Genomic DNA, 21,473 nt, shown 5'->3' with positions numbered 1-21,473 from the left:
CCAAAAGTGACAGGAGTGCAAACATTACAACCTACCCCATAGTTGGGGTTAATTGTAACAAAGAGAGGGTTTGCTAGAAAATTTTGTTTAATCACAAATAATTCAATAAAATTCTGTCTATACACTAAAAGTGGACATTGTTTGTATATCTGCCTATAATAAATAGATATGCACACATTCATCCATCCATGATCCTTTATCTTACCATCTTTGTATTATGCATCAATGCATATAAATAGATTTTTTAAAAGAGCTGCACAATTAAGACAAAAAACAAAATGATAATTGTCAGTTATTTCCCCTGATATTGTATTAACAGTTATATTTACATTGTTTTCATTTCATTAGCATTGTATACTGGAGGCTTAGTTGTAACACTAACCCTGCTGTGTAAAAATGTTTTCAGTCCCATCTACTGTATCGGTTACTAGGAGTTGCTGACGTGTTTCGAAATGGTGTTATGTTTTAGGTAACAAGACAGTGATTAAAATAATATAAGGTTGGATTTGGAGACTTACACACCCAACTCAGAAATCGAAAAACATAAGATGAAGAAATTTACTTTTATGCCTCCAAAACACTCTTTGTTCAATATCTTAACCAAAACACATCAAAACTTTGCAAAAATTCATCTTTTGATAGTAAGAGAAAAATACCAAAAGCACAGATTCCTCGGACCTGTAGAAATATGTAAAGTAGCTGCGTTACAATTAACCCTGCGTTAGTTTGTACCCTGCTCACCCCTTTACCTTGATTGTTAAAATGTAAGTAAATTAGTATTAAATTTAAATTCACAAGAAAACAAGAACGCACATCGTCTCCTTCCACTATACACTCACATTTTTATAAGTGGCTCTAATATTGGAATTACAAATGGGAGGCAAGGTAGAAGTTTGGCTGAGAAAGAAAATAAAACCAATATATGTACAGAGATCCCACAAAAAGCAAGGGATGTTTATGAGATTTTAAGAGAGGAAATGAACAAAGAATGATAAAAATGGCATAGCAGCCGAAAAGGCACATAAGTGTGAAAAAATGACCTAGGAGGTGATAAGACCCAAAGAGAATATCACAGTGTCAGGGCTCAGCTACTCTAGGAAGATGGTGACCGCAGCTTAGAAACAGACCCGAAATGATCTGAAATCATGAAACCCATTTGCAGTGGCCAGGTGATCTGATGCTGTGATGTGTAATCACTTGTGGCTTACAGCGGCCTGCGGTCTGATTACTGATCTCAAAGAGCCCGAATGCACCGAGACATGGAGGATTACTTACGGGTTACTGGGGTCTTTCATGCAGAAGTGGTCAATGCCTGGATAGGACATCATGATATCGACAAGACTGCTGCTGTTGGGATTCTGATTGCTGTTGAGAGAGCATAAAATGTAGATAATAAGTACTAAACCATATATATATAGAGAGACTATTTAGAAATACACCAGATTTTTGGATTCGTAATAAAACGGCATTCAAAAAGCGGCGGACGAGTCTCACCTGAAAAAAGCATATTGTTCATCAACGTGGTACAGAGCAGGTGACAGCTCCATTTCAGGAAAGTGCTGAAGATCACTCTTGATAGAGCCCAGGCCCATAGCAGCAATTACGAAGAACACAGGGAGCAGCACCTGGGAAAACAGACCTTTCCAATCCCTCTTGGAGTGATGGACGCGTTTCAGCAACATGGCCATCACGCGCTGTGCGGTCAGGGCCACACCGCTCACAGTTGAGCTACCGGTGAGACCTATTAGAGAGAACAAAACAGCGTTCCACATGAGATCCAGGCAATCATTGAAACTGTCTCAATCCAAGAAATTGTTAAGATGAGATTTTAAGGTTCAAATCTTTCATAGGGGTAATTCGAAAAGTACAGGTCGTGAAACTATTCTGTAGAAACGAACGGTTTTAAAAGGCCACTTACTGGCTTTCTCTCCAAGGTACGTGCTGTTGAGGTCATCTGGAATACTGTCTCTCGAAGCAAACATGTCAGTTACCACCACAGACTCGGACACGGAGTGGAGGCTGCTTACTTCGGGCTCCATGTCGTCGTGAGTCAACTGCAGGAAGACCTGGGAAAAAGCAAAGGTTAATGGTATGTCTGAGTGCACCTGGGCACAGACATAAATAAAGGTAACATTCTCTGAAAACAATGATTTTTAACAAAACATTTAAACAAGCAGTTCAATTCAAAGAATAAGCGATGGGTTGTCCCATCACATGAAGCATTGAAAAACTGTGTAATCACATTGGCCTCCCAACACTCTTAAAGGGGACATATCATGAAAATCTGACTTTTTCCATGTTTAAGTGCTGTAATTGCATGCCCAGTGCTTTTATCAACCTAGAAAATGTGAAAAAGATCAACCCAGCAACTTAGTTTTGGTAACCGTTCTCTGCAAGCATGTAAAAAAATAGGTAATTTGGCTCCCCTTGTGATGTCAGAAGGGGATAATACCGCCCCTTAATCTGCACTATCAAACCACAGCACGGCCTTTTAGTGCGGAGATCAGCTCATTTACATTTAAAACCAACACATTGTTTCTCACACCTACAAAGTGGCAATTTTAACATGCTATAATAAATCATCTATTTGGTATTTTGAGCTAAAACTTCACATATTAGACCCATGACAAACACATTTTCGGATATTTTAGAAAATGTTTTAGATCTTTCAGTTGATTAAATGTAATGTTACGGGGTCCACGACCTTCAAGTCCAAAAAAAGTGCGTCCATCCTTCACAAATTAAATCCAAACGGCTCCAGGATGATAAACAAAGGTCTTCTGAGGGTAATCTGCGCGGTGTTGTTGTAGAAATATCCATATTTAAAACTTTATTAACGAAAATAAATACCTTCCGGTAGCGCCGCCATCTTAGACTCCTCTGTATTCAGGAGAGAGTATTAGCGTAGTGTACGCACTTTTCTTAGTGACGTATGACAAATTCGGAGGGCGGGGGCACAGAGCAGCAGCAGAGTAGCCTCCGTAGGCTGCGTAAGCTCTCATCCTGAATGCGGACGCGACTAAGATGGTGGCGCTACCGGAAGGTATTTATTTATGTTAATAAAATTTTAAATATGGATATTTCTACAACAACACCGCGCGGATTACCCTCAGAAGACCTTTGTTTATCATCCTGGAGCCGTTTGGATTTAATTTGTGAAGGATGGACGCACTTTTTTTGGACTTGAAGGTCGTGGACTATTGGTGGACCCCGTAACATTACATTTAATCAACTGAAAGATCTAAAACATTTTCTAAAATACCCGAAAATTTGTTTGTCTGAAAAACGATGGACATATGCAACTCGGACAGCTTGAGGGTGAGTAAATCATGGGTTTAATATCATTTTTGGCCGAACTGTCCCTTTAAGCAATGAAAATATTTGTATTTATCTGCTTCTGAGTTTTGCTTCAAATCAAATGTTCCCAATTTTGTTATCCCTATGGAGAGAATTAATTGAAAACATGCCTTAGGATCCAAATGTGGGAGGTCGCTATTGGGCCCTCTTTATCTGATAATTACCTCTTCGAGGGTGGTGTCGGATATGCCGTAGCAGCCCAGCTGAAGCTTGTCCAGGTTCTGATCCAGACTGGTGAGCAGGGATTGGTACGCGGCGGCGTTCTGGAGGCTGTACGGCGGGAGGGAGTACACCAAATCGCCCACGTCTCCCTCCTTCTGCTGTGCCTCAGGCATGTAGGATTGAATAAACTCCTTCAGCTGCTCACCGTCAAACTTCTCTTTTGAATCAAGAGACTGAACCTAAATCACAAATGCATGAAAAATTTGTGGAAAGCAATTTACAGTGACATTTAATTTTAACTTTATCTCTAGATTAGTTTTTTGGGAATTAAATCTGTAACTGCAACTTCCTCCCCTGACAAATTTGATGTGTGAAAAATGTATTTATGTAAAAATTTGAAAGTGAACAGTATATGAGGTGTACCCTCTTTGTAAGAGTGAGGTTGTAGCCTTTAGCCATCTTGTCTTTGAGGTAAAACGGAGAACCACAGCATTTCAAGCCTCCGCGCTCCAGGAAGGCGATACGGTCGCTCAGAACTTCAGCTTCATCCAGGTGATGGGTGGAAAGAATGATGGTGCGTTCTGGACAGTTAAACAAAACAGGTAGACAGGCATCAAACCAAAGATTTAATGATACAGACAGAAAGACAGAGAGAGAAAGACAGTGAGAGAGAGAGAGACAGTGATGTTTGAAGATAACACGGGAGACTATGACACGACCCCCCTCTTAAGGTTTTAAATCCTCGCTTGAGATAAATTCTCTAACCGTCTCCGAGGAAGATAATTAAACATCAGAGGCGAGAACACGGGGAACATGACGGATAACAATCAGTCGTTACTACATCTGCGTCTGGATTTTTCCCCGTCTGGATTTAACGGCACGCACCTTGAGAAAATCCATTCGAGTCTAATTAAATTCTTAACCAAGTGTCAGATACCAGATAAGAACAAACAAAGTCTATTTGGGGGTGGGTTGGGGGGTGCTACAGGTACAAAAAAGGAATTGCATGAGAATTTCACCTTGCTTATGTTGAAGGACAATGTCCCAGATGCTTCGTCGAGAGCAAGGGTCCACCCCTGTGGTCGGTTCATCCAGCACCACCAGCCGAGAGCCTCCTATGAAGGCGATAGAGATGGATAGCTTTCTCTTCATACCACCTGATAGGGTGCCGACACGTTTATGGCGGTGGGCATACATGCCTGTTTCCTTTAGGGTTCTGGGAGAGGGAAAATACAGACCATATTACTAATTTGACTTGTACTTGTAAAGTTAAATGCCTTGCTGGAGAATAGTGGTGTTTATCCATTGTGGGGTTTGAACCTACAACCTAGTTTAAAACCCATTAATCCTTTACAAGCTTGTAGAATAGTCTTTTAATAATAGTATTACAGTGCAAAAAAGTACATACTTCCGCACTTGTTCGTTCACTTCATGTTTAGTCCACTGGGGGCTTTTGATCTGAGCGTATAACAGCAGGTGTTCCTTGGTGGTAAGGTGGTCAAAAAGGACATCATACTGCATGCATACGCCCATCTCCTTACGCACATCATCTATAAACGTCTGCATATCCATTCCATACACCTCAATGGTGCCAGAGGTAGGTGAAAACAAGCCTGTCAGAAGTGACCTGAAATACACCATATAAAAGTATAGTATAGTATAGTATAAAATAGCAAGGTACTATTTATATTAGGATATTGCCTTAGGATACAGCAGAAGAGTAGCACAAATATAACATTTTCCACTGATACCAGTTATTCAGACTGATATCTGCCGATAACGATAGTTTGGTGGTTATATTAACTTGCATTAACTACATTTTGAAGATACATTTTTATGAATGTTATTCATTCATATAAAGAACATTAATATTGCACATAGCTCAAATTCCTTGCATTTTCCTGTTCTCTTTTGATTGACAGGATATATCGCCCATGACTATTGGCTGATAGCCAGTAGTATAAAAAATAGCTTTTTATCGGTGCATCTCAATTCAGTCCCTCCAGAAAAACGTGATTATGTGATCACATGATTAAATGCATAATCAGCCGAAGTCCGCATATTTATGCAGAGGCAGCATTTTTTAAATACGCCGCACTTTCGCTGCATAAATTGACGATTTCTGCTTGCAAAATATGCAGGGCTTGCATGATTTCATAATCCCCGCTTTTTCTTAGCAAAAAGTCATATATGTCTTAGCAGAAAGTTAAAATATGTTGCATATACTCATGTGCAGCCATGTCCCCTGTTGCCATGGGAATGTTAGGAATAGTGCTGGGAAAAGATTAATTGCGATTAATCGCATACAAAATAAAAGTAATTTTTTTGCATAATATATAAGTGTGCGCTGTGTGTAATTATTATGTATATATAAACACATTCATGTATGTATTTAAGAAACATATATATATAGAATATATAGATTTATAGAATATAGCCCATTATTTATTTATTTATATTTGTATATATTCTATATTAACAATAAAAATTGATTTATAAATAAAAATGTTCTGAAATGTATATATGTATGTGTGTGTGTTTAAATATACATAATAATTACACACAGTACAGACACATATATTAGGCAAAAATGCACTTTTATTTTGTATGCGATTAATCACGATTAATCTTTTCCCAGCATTAGTTAGGAAGTGATGTAATTACGCAACATGAACATCAATAAAAAAAATCTAAAAGCTGAAAACAGTTTTTGCAAGTTCCTGCAATTTCATAAATATCCCACATATTCCATCACATTTTTTAAGAAAACGTCCCGCAAGATCAAGGATTTTTGCCTGCAAAATCACAAAAAAACTCAGCTTTTTTTAGCAAAGGACTGTCTATTAGAAAGCAGTAAAGCACAATTGGTTTTTGAACAAAGCAAAATAATAGTCTGCTACATATAATGCAAAATGTAAAAAACACGTATTTGCATGCAAAAAAAGTTAATAAACCAAAAGCAAAAAAAATTTCCAAAAATTTAAAAACACTTACATTGTTGTGGTTTTTCCAGCACCATTGTGACCCAACAGAGATGTGACATGGCCCTGGTAGAAAGTAAGGTTCAGATTGTCTACCGCATGCCGGCTGTCATAAGTCTTCGTGAGGCCGTACAGCGAGACACCCACTGGCAACTGTGAAAAGTCTTCTTCTCCATTAGCTAAGCCGTTACTTTTTCCTAATAGGAAAGAAACATGAAATTGTTTACAAATGTGTCACTGTAGCTCTACCCGTAGGTCAAGCGTTCGACTTAAATATTAGATTTATTCATTTAAATTTTATGTAAATTTGAAATATGACACATTTAAAAAAAACTAAAGGACTACAGTTTACATTATTGTTACAATATCAACCAAATTCAGGGTGCACATACTATATAAAAAAATAAAGCAATAAATTTTGCGGCAAATCTGAAAGATTTCCAAAGAGGTGTAAAGTTATTGTCACGTACCTTTGCTCTTGTCATTACTGTTGTGTTCCTGCATCATGTTAGTAAAAAGCAACCCTCTGCCAATCTTCTTTGGTGATTTGATACAGCAGCTGAACACGTCTGCCCAGAAGGCGCGCGTAAAAGGGAAGTACCAGGGATATCCTATGCCATACTTTCCTGATTGAGAGAACGAAATTGAAATATCCTTTAGTGTCCTTGAATGTAAACTTCTCATTTACGTTATGGTGCTATACACATATGACATTCATTTGAACTCGCCTCCAAATAAATACTGTATAGAAATAAGAGCAGAAAAGTATCGCTATAGAAATAAATAAAAAACAGCCGAGATGTGTTTAGTATTGCTATAAACCAGGGGGTAACATCTTGTACTGTATGGACATCTCAACAGCTATGTTTCCATCCACCTATTTTTATGAATGGAAATGCCAAGATGTGCAAATTCTAAAATCTCAAGTAAGATACATTTCTTATCCGATATGAAAACATGCCCATGAAATATGATGGAAAAACTTTATCCAAATAAATCCCTAGATGTGCATTAAAAAAGAATTGTGAACTTACATAACTCATTGCAGAGCATCTAAAATCCAGTTTTGTACGTTTTAAATAAATAAGTAAAGTCTGTCATCTCAATGGTTCGGTAATACTACTTTAAAGGGCTGTCAAATTAAACAGCAGGAATGCACATTTAAGATAACAGGTGTATATTGTTTCGTCTGCACGCTTTGAGGTGATTATACACGAAAATGATTAAATACTTTTCTGTTATTATGCTTTTCTTACTGATATTTAGGAAGTGATAATTTTGCTCTCTTCGGGCTTACTGAATGGAAACCCTGATTTATTCGCAAATGTTTAATGTGATATTGCAATTATGTGCATAAGTGTGTGTAATAAGCAAGTTTGAATGGAAACATAGCTACTGACATTCCTTATAATCGTAAAAATACATAAAACTGCAATATTTGCACTTCATAACTTTCTTTATCATATGTGCCACAAATGTGTCCCTGGACCACAAAACTTAAGTAGCTTGGGATATAACAATAGCCAAAAAACATTGTATGGGTCAAAAATAGAAATATTTAACATAAATATGAAATATGAAATATAATCAACAAAAATCATCAGATGTAATTAAGATCATATTCAATGAAGATTTTTGTCAATTTTTGACCATAAATATATCAAAACTTTTATTTTTGTTAGTGAATACAGTGCTGAGGACTAAATTTGGACAAATTTAAATGTGATTTATGCCAAATATTGTCCTATCAATGGAAGGTGTATATTTATTCAGCTTTCAGATGATTTACATTTATGGTTTTGTGGTTTTTGTGGTCCAGGGTCACAGGGTCATAAAATGAGTGATAATTTTGTTCATCGCTCTGAAACCTGGAAAGTAGGGGGTTAACACATACCTGGGAAAACCATGCGGATGTAAACACCGATGATGAAATACACCAGTGAGTCAATAAGGAGCAGCCAGCAGAGCCAACCGAAAGACGAGGTGTCACCAGCCAGAGGAGAAACGTACATGTTGCTCCACTGGATGCCTGAGGTTCACAATACATTCAGTTATGTACTTATCTCACACAAAGAGAAATTACAGACAGTTTGCATTCTGAAGTCACCCTACCTTCCTCCTGTTTCTCATAGCGTGAGATATACTGACTGGCATAACTGAAGCATGTCGGAGAAAAGAGACTCTGTGAAGTCAAAAGAATTCAAATTAGGGCAGTCAATCTATTAAAATATTATATAAATATTAAATATAATGATTATTTGATTTAAAAAAAAAAAAAACTGTAACTTTTTTTAAATAACAAAACATATTGCAAACATAAAAGCTGGTAAACAAAAACGTGTCAGGCCCAACCATGCAGATTAACACAGTGGTTCTTAAACTTTGTCAGTGAGCGGCCCCCCTTGTGTACGTGCATCCTTTTGTGGACCCCGAAAGAACATTTATGTCATAAAACATTACAAAACTTAAAGTCGCTAGGAAACGGAAGTAGCAATGGTCTAATTTTGTGTAGGAGAGGAGATTTGCTTATTTTATTAAAGATTATGAGGGCACACAAATAAAAAAAATGATGAAGCTCACAGATAAGTAATTTGTAAAAAAAAAATGCCACAATATTACAAAACAAATTACAATTTTTCATTTTAATTTCATTTTGACTTTAAAATTTTAATTAAGCTAAACTTATTTTTCTGATGTTTAAATACACTGAATTTATTATAAAGTAATGTATTTTATAAAATGTCTTTAAACTTGGGCCACCATTTTTGAGTTTAAGAACCACTGGATTAACATGTAAGTAACCAGTCAATATATAATTATTGGATTCTGCAATTTTTATAAACAACACACATCTATCCTTTTGTTTCAACTTATCTTTAAATACGACATTATTTTTATAACTTTTTTGTATTGCACTATACTGACCAGAGCGCTCTTCACAGAGAACGAGAGGTTGTCCTCCAGGTGAATCAGCACGATGAAGGGAAAGAAGCAGATGACGTAGATAAGGCTGCCGCTCAGCCCGGCGATGTTGGTCTTATCGAAGAAGGAGCTGACCAGGAAGCTGATGGCGAGGACGCTGAGGCCGTAGTCACACAAGTAGACGAAGAGCACAAAGCCATCGCTTTTAGGGAGGATCCCGCCGGCTTTCAAAATGATGGTGAGCATGACAACAGTGACCAGCAGGAACCCCGCGCTCTCGATGAACCAGGCGAAGAAGTGGCTCATGGGATTGACGCCCATCATTTTCATGTACTGTGAGATGAATGAAAAAAAAAGTTTACAGTTTTGCAAATACAGCAGATTCATGTGGTTATTTAATTCGTCAGGAAAACATTGCCAACAACGTAAAATAGGTTTTGGTTCTGTACCTCATGCAGTCGCAGCTCTCTCTCGTGGACGAGTTTCTTTACAAAGTTGGCAACAAACAGAACCCAAGAAATCATGAGCGCCATTGGGAAGGCAAAAGCGATGCTGTTTAGATATCTGGAAAGCAGAAAGATAAAAGAAAAAAATTATCTGAGAGCACATACCTTGCAAACATTAACAAACAAGGTGATGACCAGTGCCATCAGGTGACTTCTTTTTCGAGGGCGCACGATACGGACCTCGTCAAAACGTAAATATATTTATCCCATCATGTGTGTGGCTCATCGTGTCAAAATATGTGTTCGTCATGTCATGTGAACCTATGCCCATCACACCTTTGTCAAAATACGTGCCTGCTGCAGACACTTCGAAGGGGTTTATGATAAAAGAGACGCTTGGGTGATTCTTACGAAATACAGATTAAGAAAGTGTCCAGCATTAGAATTTTTAAATATCCCTTGAAGCCATTTTTTTTTTTTTTTGCATATATAAGATTAAGGTCTGAACTTACTATAACCATTATTTTTAGAGGATTTAAAAAATATTTCCTATAGAATTATTGACATTTTTTAGATTATCATTATCAAAAATTATCATTACCGCAACATGATATTACATTAAATATATGCATTTACAAACTCATGTTTCGGTAATGAGAACTTAAAAGTTGTCTAGATACTACGACAAACAAAATTTTAACTTTTATTTGGAGAAAAAATAAGAACTGCCGGTAGCCATCTTGAGTGTCATGGTCACTTATGTCCCTTCCAATTAATTTTTTTTTGTTGAAAATGTTAGTTCCTTGTGGGCTTAAACAATGATTATAAATTGTTGCGGAGGATGAGAAAATTGGTCTTGGACACATTTATATTCCTTATTATTGTCTCTAAACTTATCAAAGATCACCAAATACCACACATTTATTTTTTTGTAATTTTTTTTTTATTATAAATATGTCCATGTCAAAGAACCCAAATCCAGTCATGGACACGTTGCGGTAATGACATTTTTCCCCTTAAATGTGGAAAAAAATAACAAAATTGGTTTGTATGATGTCATTTGTGCAAAATAGTACATGAAGAGATGTTTGTAACTGTATGCTTCTTATTTTGATAGCATTTACTTTTTTATCAATGTTTAAAGAAAGTCTAATTTCGCGAGAATCACTCATTTGCCAGATACTTGCTTAATCTCATGTGTAATCAGAGTTTAGTGTTAAGTGAGTGTCTTACAAGTATTTTGTGAATGTGAGCATCTATTTTATCATAAACCTTTCGACACATTCACAGCTGTGCACATATTTTGACATGACGCATGATGCACATGGGTTCACATGACACACCGAGCACATATTTTGAATTTGCGTCGTCCCTTGAAAGAGAAGTCACTGGCCGCCACTGTGACTGACTGATCGATATTGAAATAGTTTATATTTGAATCAATATAAAGTTACTAAAATAGATCTTATCAAACTTATCTTGTGTTATGCTATCTAAACCCATATAAATCTTCTGCTATGACTACGTTTCCATATAACACATCCTCTATACTGTTAGGTTCATTCTTTTATGTGTAGTTTGGAGAGGTGTGTGCTTATAAAACACTCACTCATCTTTGTAGTAACAGGGATACGGGAAGGCCTGGATCTGTACCGCGGGCCCGTCCATGGGTTTGCGTGTCTGCATTTCAATAATGGACCTCTCAATGCTCTCCTGTAGGTACACAAAGCCTCTGCTGTACCGCATGGTGTTAGTGGCGGAGATGTAGGCATCCTTTACCCAGAAGGGATTTCGCACACGGTCGGTACGCATCGAGTTTTCGATGTTCATGCGGATGGTGTAGTCAATTGCAGGTGGCAGGCTGGAGTTAAAGGGCTCCGCGGGAAGTTTGAAGATGACGCCTGTGAAAATTTAGAAAAAATAAACTTTAGCATGGCTCTCGAACAAGGGGTCTAGAGGCTGCCGCTCTGTCGTCATGGTAACCCAAGAGACCCTATGTTGCTCCTCGATAACAGTGGGAATCTCAATGGAAAGGAATCAAATGTATTGTATTACAGGTTTTACAGCCTGATGGCTCTTCAGTATGTGTGGTGTCTTCAACTGAGACTATCACTTGAGTAGAGCGGTCAGGGGAAGTGGGATCTTGTGATAAGTGTGTACTCACTGGCGTATAGCTCTCGGTTTTGAGCCAGTTTCTGGGCTTGTACGTCGAGGTCGTCGGAAGAGTTGAAGCCTCTGTATCGGTCGAAGTTCACACAGGAGGAGAGATTCATCATCAGGTTGGAAAGGGTGGTGATCTGATCCATGATGAACTTGTTTTTTTCCAACAGCACAGTCATGTTCGCTTTACAAAACGAGAGGGAAAAATCTGTTACTGACTACTACAGGTTGTGTTTTGCATCTGTAGGAAAGGACGCACTCGACTGCACAAGAAAATTGTTTCTGTGAGTGTTGAAATGAGCATGTGAGATGAATTAAAGATCTTTTGTAATAGTAGAGGCAACAATCACGTGTACGTGTGCCTCTAAAGCCTTGTGCTTAACTACTTTTTTCGCTGACTGCTGCACTTCTATTGTGAGCATTTCTGCCAACTTTCTGGGTGAAATAACAGTTGTTGGTTTAAGTACCGCTGGCATCCTCTCAAACGAAATCAATAAGAAAGGTCCCAACACAGATGGCTCAGAATGATCAATGTACCATCAACAGCAGTTATGATCTTTTGGTATTCATAATGATAATCTATGATGCATTTTAAAGGGCACCAATTATGGCCATTTTTACAAGATGTAATACAAGTCTCAGTGTTCCCAGAATGTGTCTGTGAAGTTTTAGGTCAAAATACCCCACAGATAATTTATTATTATTTTATGTACAAAATGCCCCTATTTGGGTTGGAGGAAAATGCACTGTACCTTTAAATGCAAATGAGATAATGCAAAATGAGCAAAATGATCTAACCCTATTGAAATATGGCATACAACTCACTGAGAGTGGAACAATGGTAATGCAGGACTGTCAGTCAGTGGCCGTGGGCGGGGATTTATCAATGTGACATCACATTAACAAGAGAATCAAAACAGCATGTCTAATGAGACTGCTTTGGTTTAATAGGCATACAAAAAGGAGTGGGTTGATTTGTCATTATAGGAGGGTTGTGTTTACACACTGCCCTCACACATTTATGTTCAAACACCTTAACTCTTTCGCTGCCAGCATTTTTAAAAAAATTGATCTAAAAAAATCTATTTTTGTGAAAGACTTTTGTTAGAGATCAGATTCAGAGCAATCCTCAAAACATACACGGAGATGCAGCTGCTTGCCCTTGGGTGATACTTCCAGGTTTTATAAGTGGCAAAAATAGCGGTATTGCAGAAAGCCGGAAACACTCGTCATTGGCAGGGAAGTGTTTTCTTTTCATTGACGAGAAAATTTGTCAATGGCGGTGAAAGAGTTAAAAGTAAAAGTGGATTTTGCATAATAGGTGCCATTTAAAAACTTTTCTGTTGAAATAACCTGATGCATTCATTATGCATTATCTTTCTTTTTTTATAATTCTTCATCAGTCATGTGACCTTTTATGTCATTCCAGTTGCCTGCCGCCATCTTGAGTACCTACCGAGTACCAGTAGGCTACTGACAAGCATTGGCTGGCTTGCTACGATTTACGGATTTTTACTTTTACTGTCTATGATTTTTACGGATACGGGAAATGGCTACGAAAGACAACATTTCGCACCTCATCTGTCATGAATGGAAACGCTACTTTAAAAAAATATCTTGGTTAGGGTGTGATGCCTACTTGAACCATTATGCGTTCTTCCAGCTGCTACCGAACTACCACTATTTTTACAACACTAAGAAGGCACGACACAACATGAAACTTTGCTCGAAGTATCACCTGGATCTCGACACATGAACGCGAGCATTGAGAACATTGTTTGTGTACACAGAGTTTACTAAAAAGAAGGTTTTGAACCTTGGTGTTCGCTCGCCATCTTTACCATACATAAATAATCGATTTTCGAATGCGAATGAATGAATCTCATATGAGGCTCCTTTTTCAACTAGAAGGTCAATATTGTTTTCGCTTGCGACAAAACAACGAATTATCTGTGCATTTATATGGAACTACGCTTTAGGAGCTATCCATCTTTACTCTCCTCCCTCCGTACGTCGCATTCGGAGATCGATACATTTTGACTGGCAAGATGGCAGCGAGCGGACACCAAAACAATCAAAGTCAGTTGTTTAAAATCTTTCTTTTTAGTAAACTCTGTGTACACAAATAATGTTCTCAATGCTCGAGTTCACATGTAGAGACACAGGTGATAATTCGAGGCAAAGTATCATGTTGTGTTGAGCCTTCTTAGTGTTGTAAAAATAGCGATTTTGATGCTCACAACGTATTGAAGGCGTAGCTTCTAGTTCTTTTTGCGACCACTTCAGGAACTCAAAATGGCAAAAGACAAGTTTGAGATGTGAGTGACGTCAGCTGATATTCATGAATATTCATGGAAAGAACCGGTTAATCTTTAATGGTTGGCATCTTTAATTCACCTAACTTTCACGCTGCCACAATGAGAACATGCAATCTCCAAACAGAAAGACCATCTGACCTAGCCGGGGATCGAACCAGGGACCTTCTTGCTGTGAGGCAAAAGTGCCACCGTTATGCATTATGAAACTGTAAGGTTCAAACTTACAGAATTGGTTGAGCGTGGCACTCAACTGTGCGACATCGATACCAGTCTCAACCTGAATGAAGTTTTGGACGAACGGACTGCGTAGAGAGTTCTGTAAAGAACAGTTAAATAAAACATCGGTTAGAGTTTGCTTTATGGGGTGTTGTTTTAATTGATTTACTCTTAAACGTTCTAGCATACCTGAAGAATTGGCAACGTTTTCGCCAGGATGTCAGCGGACTGCATAACGTAGGCTGATGACTGTAACCACTCCGCAGCATACAGCTTCAGATCACCAAACTGATTCAGTGTTGAATTTGACTGCAGGACAGCAAGAGGAAAATATTGATTCGTTACATTCACTTGCATGGCTCATAGCGCCGTCACAGTACTGATTCAGGATTCAGGAGGAAAGAATAAAGCAACAGAGGTGAGAGGCCATGCGTTACAGTGATATGACCAAAAGGAAGAAAAGCTGAAAACCCTGTTAAAAAATGTAGATTCACAGTAAGGCATGACCATGTGGAGTCTATTTCACAAAATGTATTTTCTCAGCTGAGTTATCAGACTTTTAACACCCACACCTTAGAAAAATTTAAGTTGGGAAACCCATAAATGTAAAAAAAATCGTTATTTATCAGAATATTGTAAACCATCACCTTTCTGATGACTTCTCTTGTCAATAGCGTGTCTGGGGAGTACAGGACTTGTCCCAACAGCATGGGCTTGAGGAACGCCCAGGCCACAGCACCCCCTGTTGTGTTCACCATATCCAAATAGAGGTTCATACAGAAGGGACCTGGAGACCAGAACATAAGCAGTATATTAAGTAACCTGACCACAGCACTTATTCAATCTATATGCTGTAAGCAGATTCTTGATGGTTCATTATCATATCTTTGAACTGCACATTCAGAAAAAGCTCTCATACTGGCATTTTGTGGGATTTTAAACTTCTCAATGAGTTGCTCTCTCTCGTGGTAGTTCTGGACGGATGGATCAGAATCAGTCCCGATGGGAAGTTTAGTGATGGCGAAAAGACTCAGGATGCCATTTCTGCACAAGGCGCGAGAGACTGTGCTCAAGGTGGCTCTGCTCGACATGGTGGAACGCTTTCCTCTTACCAGCTAGAGGAGAGAGCATCCAAAGATGTTTAAGTAACGGTGTTCAATTTGCTTAACCTTAAACAAGTAGACATTTTTTTCGTGAGAACTTACACTATGAAACTCTTGGTTGGCCACCAGGTTTAGATCTCCAATGCTACTCAGGTAGCCCTGCAGTTTGGTAAGGGCAGGAGACAGCTTGCTCATCATATCTGTCAGGAATTTGAGCATCTGCAGCATGAATCCAACCAAATCCTGAATTTCTTTGGATATGATAAGCTGCAAGAGAATGTAGTAGGGTTATGAAGTTTTCTTGTAAATCAGCCTTTTATGTTTAGTAATTTCACTTTAAAGGGACACTCTACTTTTTTTGAAAATAGGCTTATTTTCCAGCTCCCATAGAGTTAAACATTTGATTTATACCGTTTTGGAATCCATTCAGCTGATCTCCGGGTCTGGCGGTACCACTTTTAGCATAGCTTAGCATAATCCATTGAATCTAATTAGACCATTAGCATTGCGCATTTAAAAACAACCAAAGAGTTAATATATTTTTCCTATTGAAAACCTGACTCTTCTGTAGTTACATCGTGTACTAAGAATGACAGAAAATTAAAAGTTGCGTTTTTTTACGCCAATATGGCTAGGAACTATACTCTCATTCTGCTGTAATATGGCTGCAGGAGGTGCAATGATATTACGCAGTGCCCAAAAATAGTCCCCTGCTATTAAAAGTTACCAAGGGGACAGCATTCGGGCGCTGCATAATATCATTGCCCCGCTGCAGCCATGGTACGGCAGCAAAGTCCTTGATTATTACACCAAAATGAGAGTATAGCCATATCGGCCTTAAAAAAATAAAAAAAGTACATGATGTTACTAAAGAAGAGTCAAGTTTAAAATAGGAAAAATATTGAAATTCTTTGGTTATTTTTGAGCGTGATGCTAATGGTCTAATCAGATTTAATGGATTATGCTAAGCTATGCTAAAAGTGGTACCACCAGACCCGGAGATCGGCTGAATGGATTCCAAAAAGGTAAAAATTAAATGTTTAACTCTAGTGGGAGTGTTCCTTTAATGTCAATGAATGAGTCATTGGTTTTAACAAATTTGACTGTCTTTCGCTGCAAAACCCTCTAAGTGCATGCATTAAAAATTGAATTAAGTGAATTTGAAGCTAAAGTATTATACTGTAAGGCAGTTTTCCGAACAGGGATTAGATTAATTCAGGACTAGGCCTTAGTTATATTACACATATATAGGACATTTACATTAAGCAGTTTTTTATGAACATACCCAAAACAAAACCTGTGTGCAGCTTGATACAAAACAATGTCACTGAACTATGTTAACATATGTCAGTGCAAGATGTTTTTAAATTAAGGCAGCTCAAACATGTCCCCATAATATGTGCCGAAAACATTCAGTAATATCATAATCTTTACCCGGAATAATGCCGTCTTCATGTCCACATGCCGAACCAGAAGAATTGTCAGGGTGTACCACTCACTAACTGGCATATAGCAGAAAGTATTCAAGATAGCCTGTCCTTCAGGGTCGAGTCCCAGAGACGAGGGGTCTGAACACTTCTGCAGGTCTGTCAACATGTTCAAGAACTGTAATAACAAGATGAGACAACAAATTGTAACTGTTGCAAAAATTGTACACTTAAAACATCTCACAAGTGACACCATTGATTAATATTTAGATTAAATGAAATTGTCCATTTACTGTATGTAGTGAATATTTTCAGCCTTACTGGACAATTGATATATTTTTCTGTTCTAACAGAGGCTGATTTAAAAAGATACACAATTAAACAGAAAGTTTACTGAACTTGCATGTGAATTTTTTTTTTTACAAAAATGCAATAAAAAAGTTTTTGGAAGTAAAGTTATTGTCATAAGAACAAAAAAGCAAAAAACAGTTTTTACAGCAGATAAGAAATATCAATGTCAGGTAATGGTTTCACTTCACCCGCCATTGCTAGATGTAGCAAAAATAGGTAAAATGTGGAGGTACTTTCAAGAGGAACCTAAATTTAGAAGGGTTGTTATTTATTATATTTTTGTGATTTATTCTTGCTTCCTTCACTGTGTGAAATTTTTTTTGAACACATCTAAGGTGCTTTGGTGTGTTCACAGGGACAGAGATGTGGTGTACCTGCAGATTACTGCTGGGCAAAGGGTAATCGAGAAGTGCAAGTAGGGTTTCAAGAGGAAATCTGGTGTGCTGCATGACATCCTCAACAAACAGCGTTGTGTTTTTCAGCAGCTCTGATACTTTCACTTCAGCTGTCAAAAACAAGGAGACATTGTGACGTAGCAGACATGCACAAATAAAGTAAAAAACCGAGCCACTTGACCACTAAGTGATTATATCCACTGTGGTACAAACCTGGAGTTGGCAGATCAATACTTCTGAGAGTTGTCAGTGAAGAGATGTTAAAGCCAAGAATCTGAGACAGCGTTGAGGTCCTACAGGCAAAAATACAAGTGCAAAACAATCAAAAAAATCCAGACCATAAAAAATTCAATAGGTAAACATGCATGAGAAAGAAACGGTTTGCATTTTTGTAATTACAGCACTCGAATGGCAATTTTGCAACCGAGTATGCAGCCAGGCCGCTATAAATATTTAAAATGGTAATATTGAAGGTCATTTTAGTACCAGTCCACTGCAGTGTTGTAAGTGCTAGGGTCTCCCACAAACGTCTGAAAAAACAGATCGTAGACGCTGACGCTGTCATTCACCACACCGATCGTGAGCACACGGATAGCCTGGATAGTGGGAACGGCGAAGTTGCACAGCAGTTTGGGATTCACATACAAAGACTGGCTTATAAGCTTCACAGAGTCCATGTTTTCCAGAGCACACACCTATGATATAAAAAAACAGAAAACATATCTGTTAAGGGGGACATATTATGAAAATCTGACTTTTTTCATGTTTAAGTGCTATAATTGGGTCCCCAGTGCTTCTATCAACCTAGAAAATGTGAAAAAGATCAACCCAATAGCTTAGTTTTGGTAAAACATTCTCTGCAAGCATAAAAAATAGGACATTGAAATGTGGCTCCCCCTGTGATGTCAGAAGGGGATAATACTGCTCCTTAATCTGCACTATCCAAACACTGCACTGCCATTTAGTGCAGAGATCAGCTCATTTGCATTTTAAAGGACACACCCAAAAATGACAATTTTTTGCTTAAACCTAAAAAGTTTGGGGACCACAAGAGTCATCCAAAATGTAATAAAGAACTTCAATTTTTGATAACTACCTGGACAATAAAAATATCAATTAATACATTTGTATAAAAAATCATTAGTTAATCTATAAATAAATAGACAAAGTTACAAAAAAAATCATTTTGTAACATTTTATTAGGCAATAAAAAGTGAGATTATAAAAATTATGTAGAAATTAAATATTAATCCATTAATAAATAGTTCAAATTAAATATAACAATTTACAAAAACAACATAAAACACTCAATAAATTCATCATTTTAAATTGCATTTACAAATTCTTAATTAAATAATGAAATTTCAAAATGTATTTCAAAAAGCGATTTAAAAAGAGTCACGGAAAAGCTAAATAGAGAGGCTAAAACGAAAAGCAAATCGAATAGCGAAAAGAATAAGGAGATCGCTTTTTGAAATACATTTTGAAATTAATTAAGAATTTGCAAATGCAATTTAAAATGATGAACTTATTGAGTGTTTTATGTTGTTTTTGTAAATTGTTATATTACTTTGATGTAAATGTTACATAATGATTTTTTGTAACTTTGTCTATTTATTTATAGATTAATTAATGAATTTATGAAAAAAATTATTAATTGCTATTTTTATTGTCCAGGTAGTTATTAAATATTGAAGTTCTTTATTACATTTTGCATGACTCTTGTGGTCCTCCATAAAAAGTGGCAATTTTAACATGCTATAATAAATGATCTATATGGTATTTTGAGCTAAAACGTTACATATGTACTCTGGAGACACCAAAGATTTATTTGGCATCTTAAAAAAGTCTTGCAAAATGACCCCTTTAAGTATTAAAATGTAAATCAAATCTAAATACTTGCAAAAAACTATCACAATATAATTACCAATTATGGTCTTTTATTTCAACCGTTTGTGACCCTAGTCCATAAAATCAATCATAAAGGTTGATTTTTGCAAATATAAGGGTCAAATTTACATCTGAAATATTTAGAATGAAAGCTGAATAGTTGAATAAATAAGCTTTTAATTGATGTATGGTTTGTTAGGATAGGATGACATTTGGCCAAGATACAACTATTTGAACATCTGGAATCTGAGAATAAAAAAAATTAAAATATTGAGAAAATCGATCAAATCAATAATTTTGACATATACAATGAATTGTCGGCTAATGCTACAAATATATACCTGAGCAACTTATGGCTGGTTTTGTTGTCTAGGATCACATTTAAAAGCTATTGTATTACACTTGTATAATTAATTACAGATGTGTTAGAAGCATCAGTTTGTATCTAAACCCACCTGAGTCAACAGGCGATCGAGTATTACACCCGAACTGTCATTCATCCAATTGGCTGAGCCGAATTCAAAAGCCGTGTTCACCACTTGCAGCAGAAGATGCAGATTTTCTACAGAGAGAGAGAAGAGAAATTGGAGAGGGCAAAACAAAGATAAAGCTTATGCAGAGCTAAAGTAACTTCAATTCCCCACAGGCATCATTACTCGCACCTAACTCCCCTTTCAGACCGACCTCACAGTGCGGCAAGCAGCAAATGATCTAGCAACGAATACCTCCTTAAAAAGAGACATTGAAACGCTTTATGGAGCCATGTGCTGATTTAGATCTGACAGCTCGGGCATGTGCAACACCTCGAGCAATAAAAACGATCAGACACTTGTGGGAAAATTAAACGCTCAACAAAGACCTCAGCACTATTAAAGCATGCTAGCAAATAAAAAGCAAACCGAGAGGCTTTAACAAGTGAGAATGGAGAACAGCGATTTCATATATTAAAGCAAACTTTGTTTGAAAATGTTTAATGCTTTAAAGGGCACAGACTGCATGATATTTTTGTACTGTGGGAATGGTATTAATGTATATATATATATGTACACACACACACACACATACACACACACACACACTCCCAAAAAAGTTTTTGACATATTTATGGTAGGAAATGTACAAAATATCTTCATGATCTTTACATAATATCCTTATGATTTTTGGCATAAAACAATAATCTATAATTATGATCTATACAATGTATTGCTGGCTATTGCTACAAATATACCCGTGTGGCTTAAGACCAGTTTTGTGGTCGAAGGTCACATATGGGGATTATAGAGAGCATGCAGGTAATTTATTCAGTAAGAGGTTTGGGCATCTAAAATATTTACTGTACACAGCCCACGCGTCCTTTTCTTGAGATAAACAAGTTTAAATTATGCATAAAAGTAATAACATATTCACACAAAATGTAAAACACTCATAGGTCCTATACTGTGTGCAACTGTGGGTATCTAGTGAGCCTACGAGATGGTTCACCCAGTGTGAAAGGTGAGTAAATCTTGTACCTTGGGATTCGTTTGCCAGACTCCTCATGACGGGCTTGATGAAACTAGAATACGGCAGATCATCTGGTAAACTGTTGGCTAGATTCATCACCACTGATGCAACCCTAAGTAAAAGTTAAATTACTTAAAGTTAAGCAATGGAATAAGGTCATTTATTTTCATGACCCTCAAAGTATGTGCTTCTGAGAGCCATGAACCATATTTCTTTGAAGTAGTAAGCAATTACGCAGGGTA

At 37.3% G+C, this 21,473-nt stretch overlaps 1 protein-coding gene across 1 annotated transcript in view; it reads right to left on the bottom strand.

Annotated features, from left to right (window-relative positions):
- Positions 1-21,473, bottom strand: part of abca12 (ATP-binding cassette, sub-family A (ABC1), member 12) — a 101,906-nt gene that overhangs the window by 27,928 nt on the left and 52,505 nt on the right. Inside the window, exons 36-61 of the mRNA XM_065252099.2 lie at positions 21,240-21,343; positions 20,184-20,290; positions 18,325-18,533; positions 18,052-18,131; positions 17,818-17,948; positions 17,100-17,270; positions 15,768-15,932; positions 15,482-15,677; positions 15,210-15,349; positions 14,752-14,871; positions 14,572-14,662; positions 12,033-12,212; positions 11,478-11,769; positions 9,872-9,986; positions 9,426-9,755; positions 8,613-8,682; positions 8,395-8,529; positions 6,971-7,126; positions 6,514-6,697; positions 4,928-5,146; positions 4,539-4,735; positions 3,943-4,100; positions 3,522-3,758; positions 1,919-2,066; positions 1,495-1,741; positions 1,276-1,365 (exon numbers count right to left, since the gene is read on the bottom strand). Coding sequence (XP_065108171.1) covers positions 1,276-1,365; positions 1,495-1,741; positions 1,919-2,066; positions 3,522-3,758; positions 3,943-4,100; positions 4,539-4,735; positions 4,928-5,146; positions 6,514-6,697; positions 6,971-7,126; positions 8,395-8,529; positions 8,613-8,682; positions 9,426-9,755; positions 9,872-9,986; positions 11,478-11,769; positions 12,033-12,212; positions 14,572-14,662; positions 14,752-14,871; positions 15,210-15,349; positions 15,482-15,677; positions 15,768-15,932; positions 17,100-17,270; positions 17,818-17,948; positions 18,052-18,131; positions 18,325-18,533; positions 20,184-20,290; positions 21,240-21,343 — 4,272 coding nt within the window. The remainder of the gene's footprint in view (positions 1-1,275; positions 1,366-1,494; positions 1,742-1,918; positions 2,067-3,521; positions 3,759-3,942; positions 4,101-4,538; positions 4,736-4,927; positions 5,147-6,513; positions 6,698-6,970; positions 7,127-8,394; positions 8,530-8,612; positions 8,683-9,425; positions 9,756-9,871; positions 9,987-11,477; positions 11,770-12,032; positions 12,213-14,571; positions 14,663-14,751; positions 14,872-15,209; positions 15,350-15,481; positions 15,678-15,767; positions 15,933-17,099; positions 17,271-17,817; positions 17,949-18,051; positions 18,132-18,324; positions 18,534-20,183; positions 20,291-21,239; positions 21,344-21,473) is intronic.

The sequence above is a fragment of the Paramisgurnus dabryanus genome, chromosome 15 (assembly GCF_030506205.2).
Source record: "Paramisgurnus dabryanus chromosome 15, PD_genome_1.1, whole genome shotgun sequence".
NCBI lineage: Eukaryota > Metazoa > Chordata > Actinopteri > Cypriniformes > Cobitidae > Paramisgurnus > Paramisgurnus dabryanus.
The sequence above is the reverse complement of the archived record's forward strand: the minus strand, read 5'-3'. Positions and strand labels throughout refer to the sequence as shown.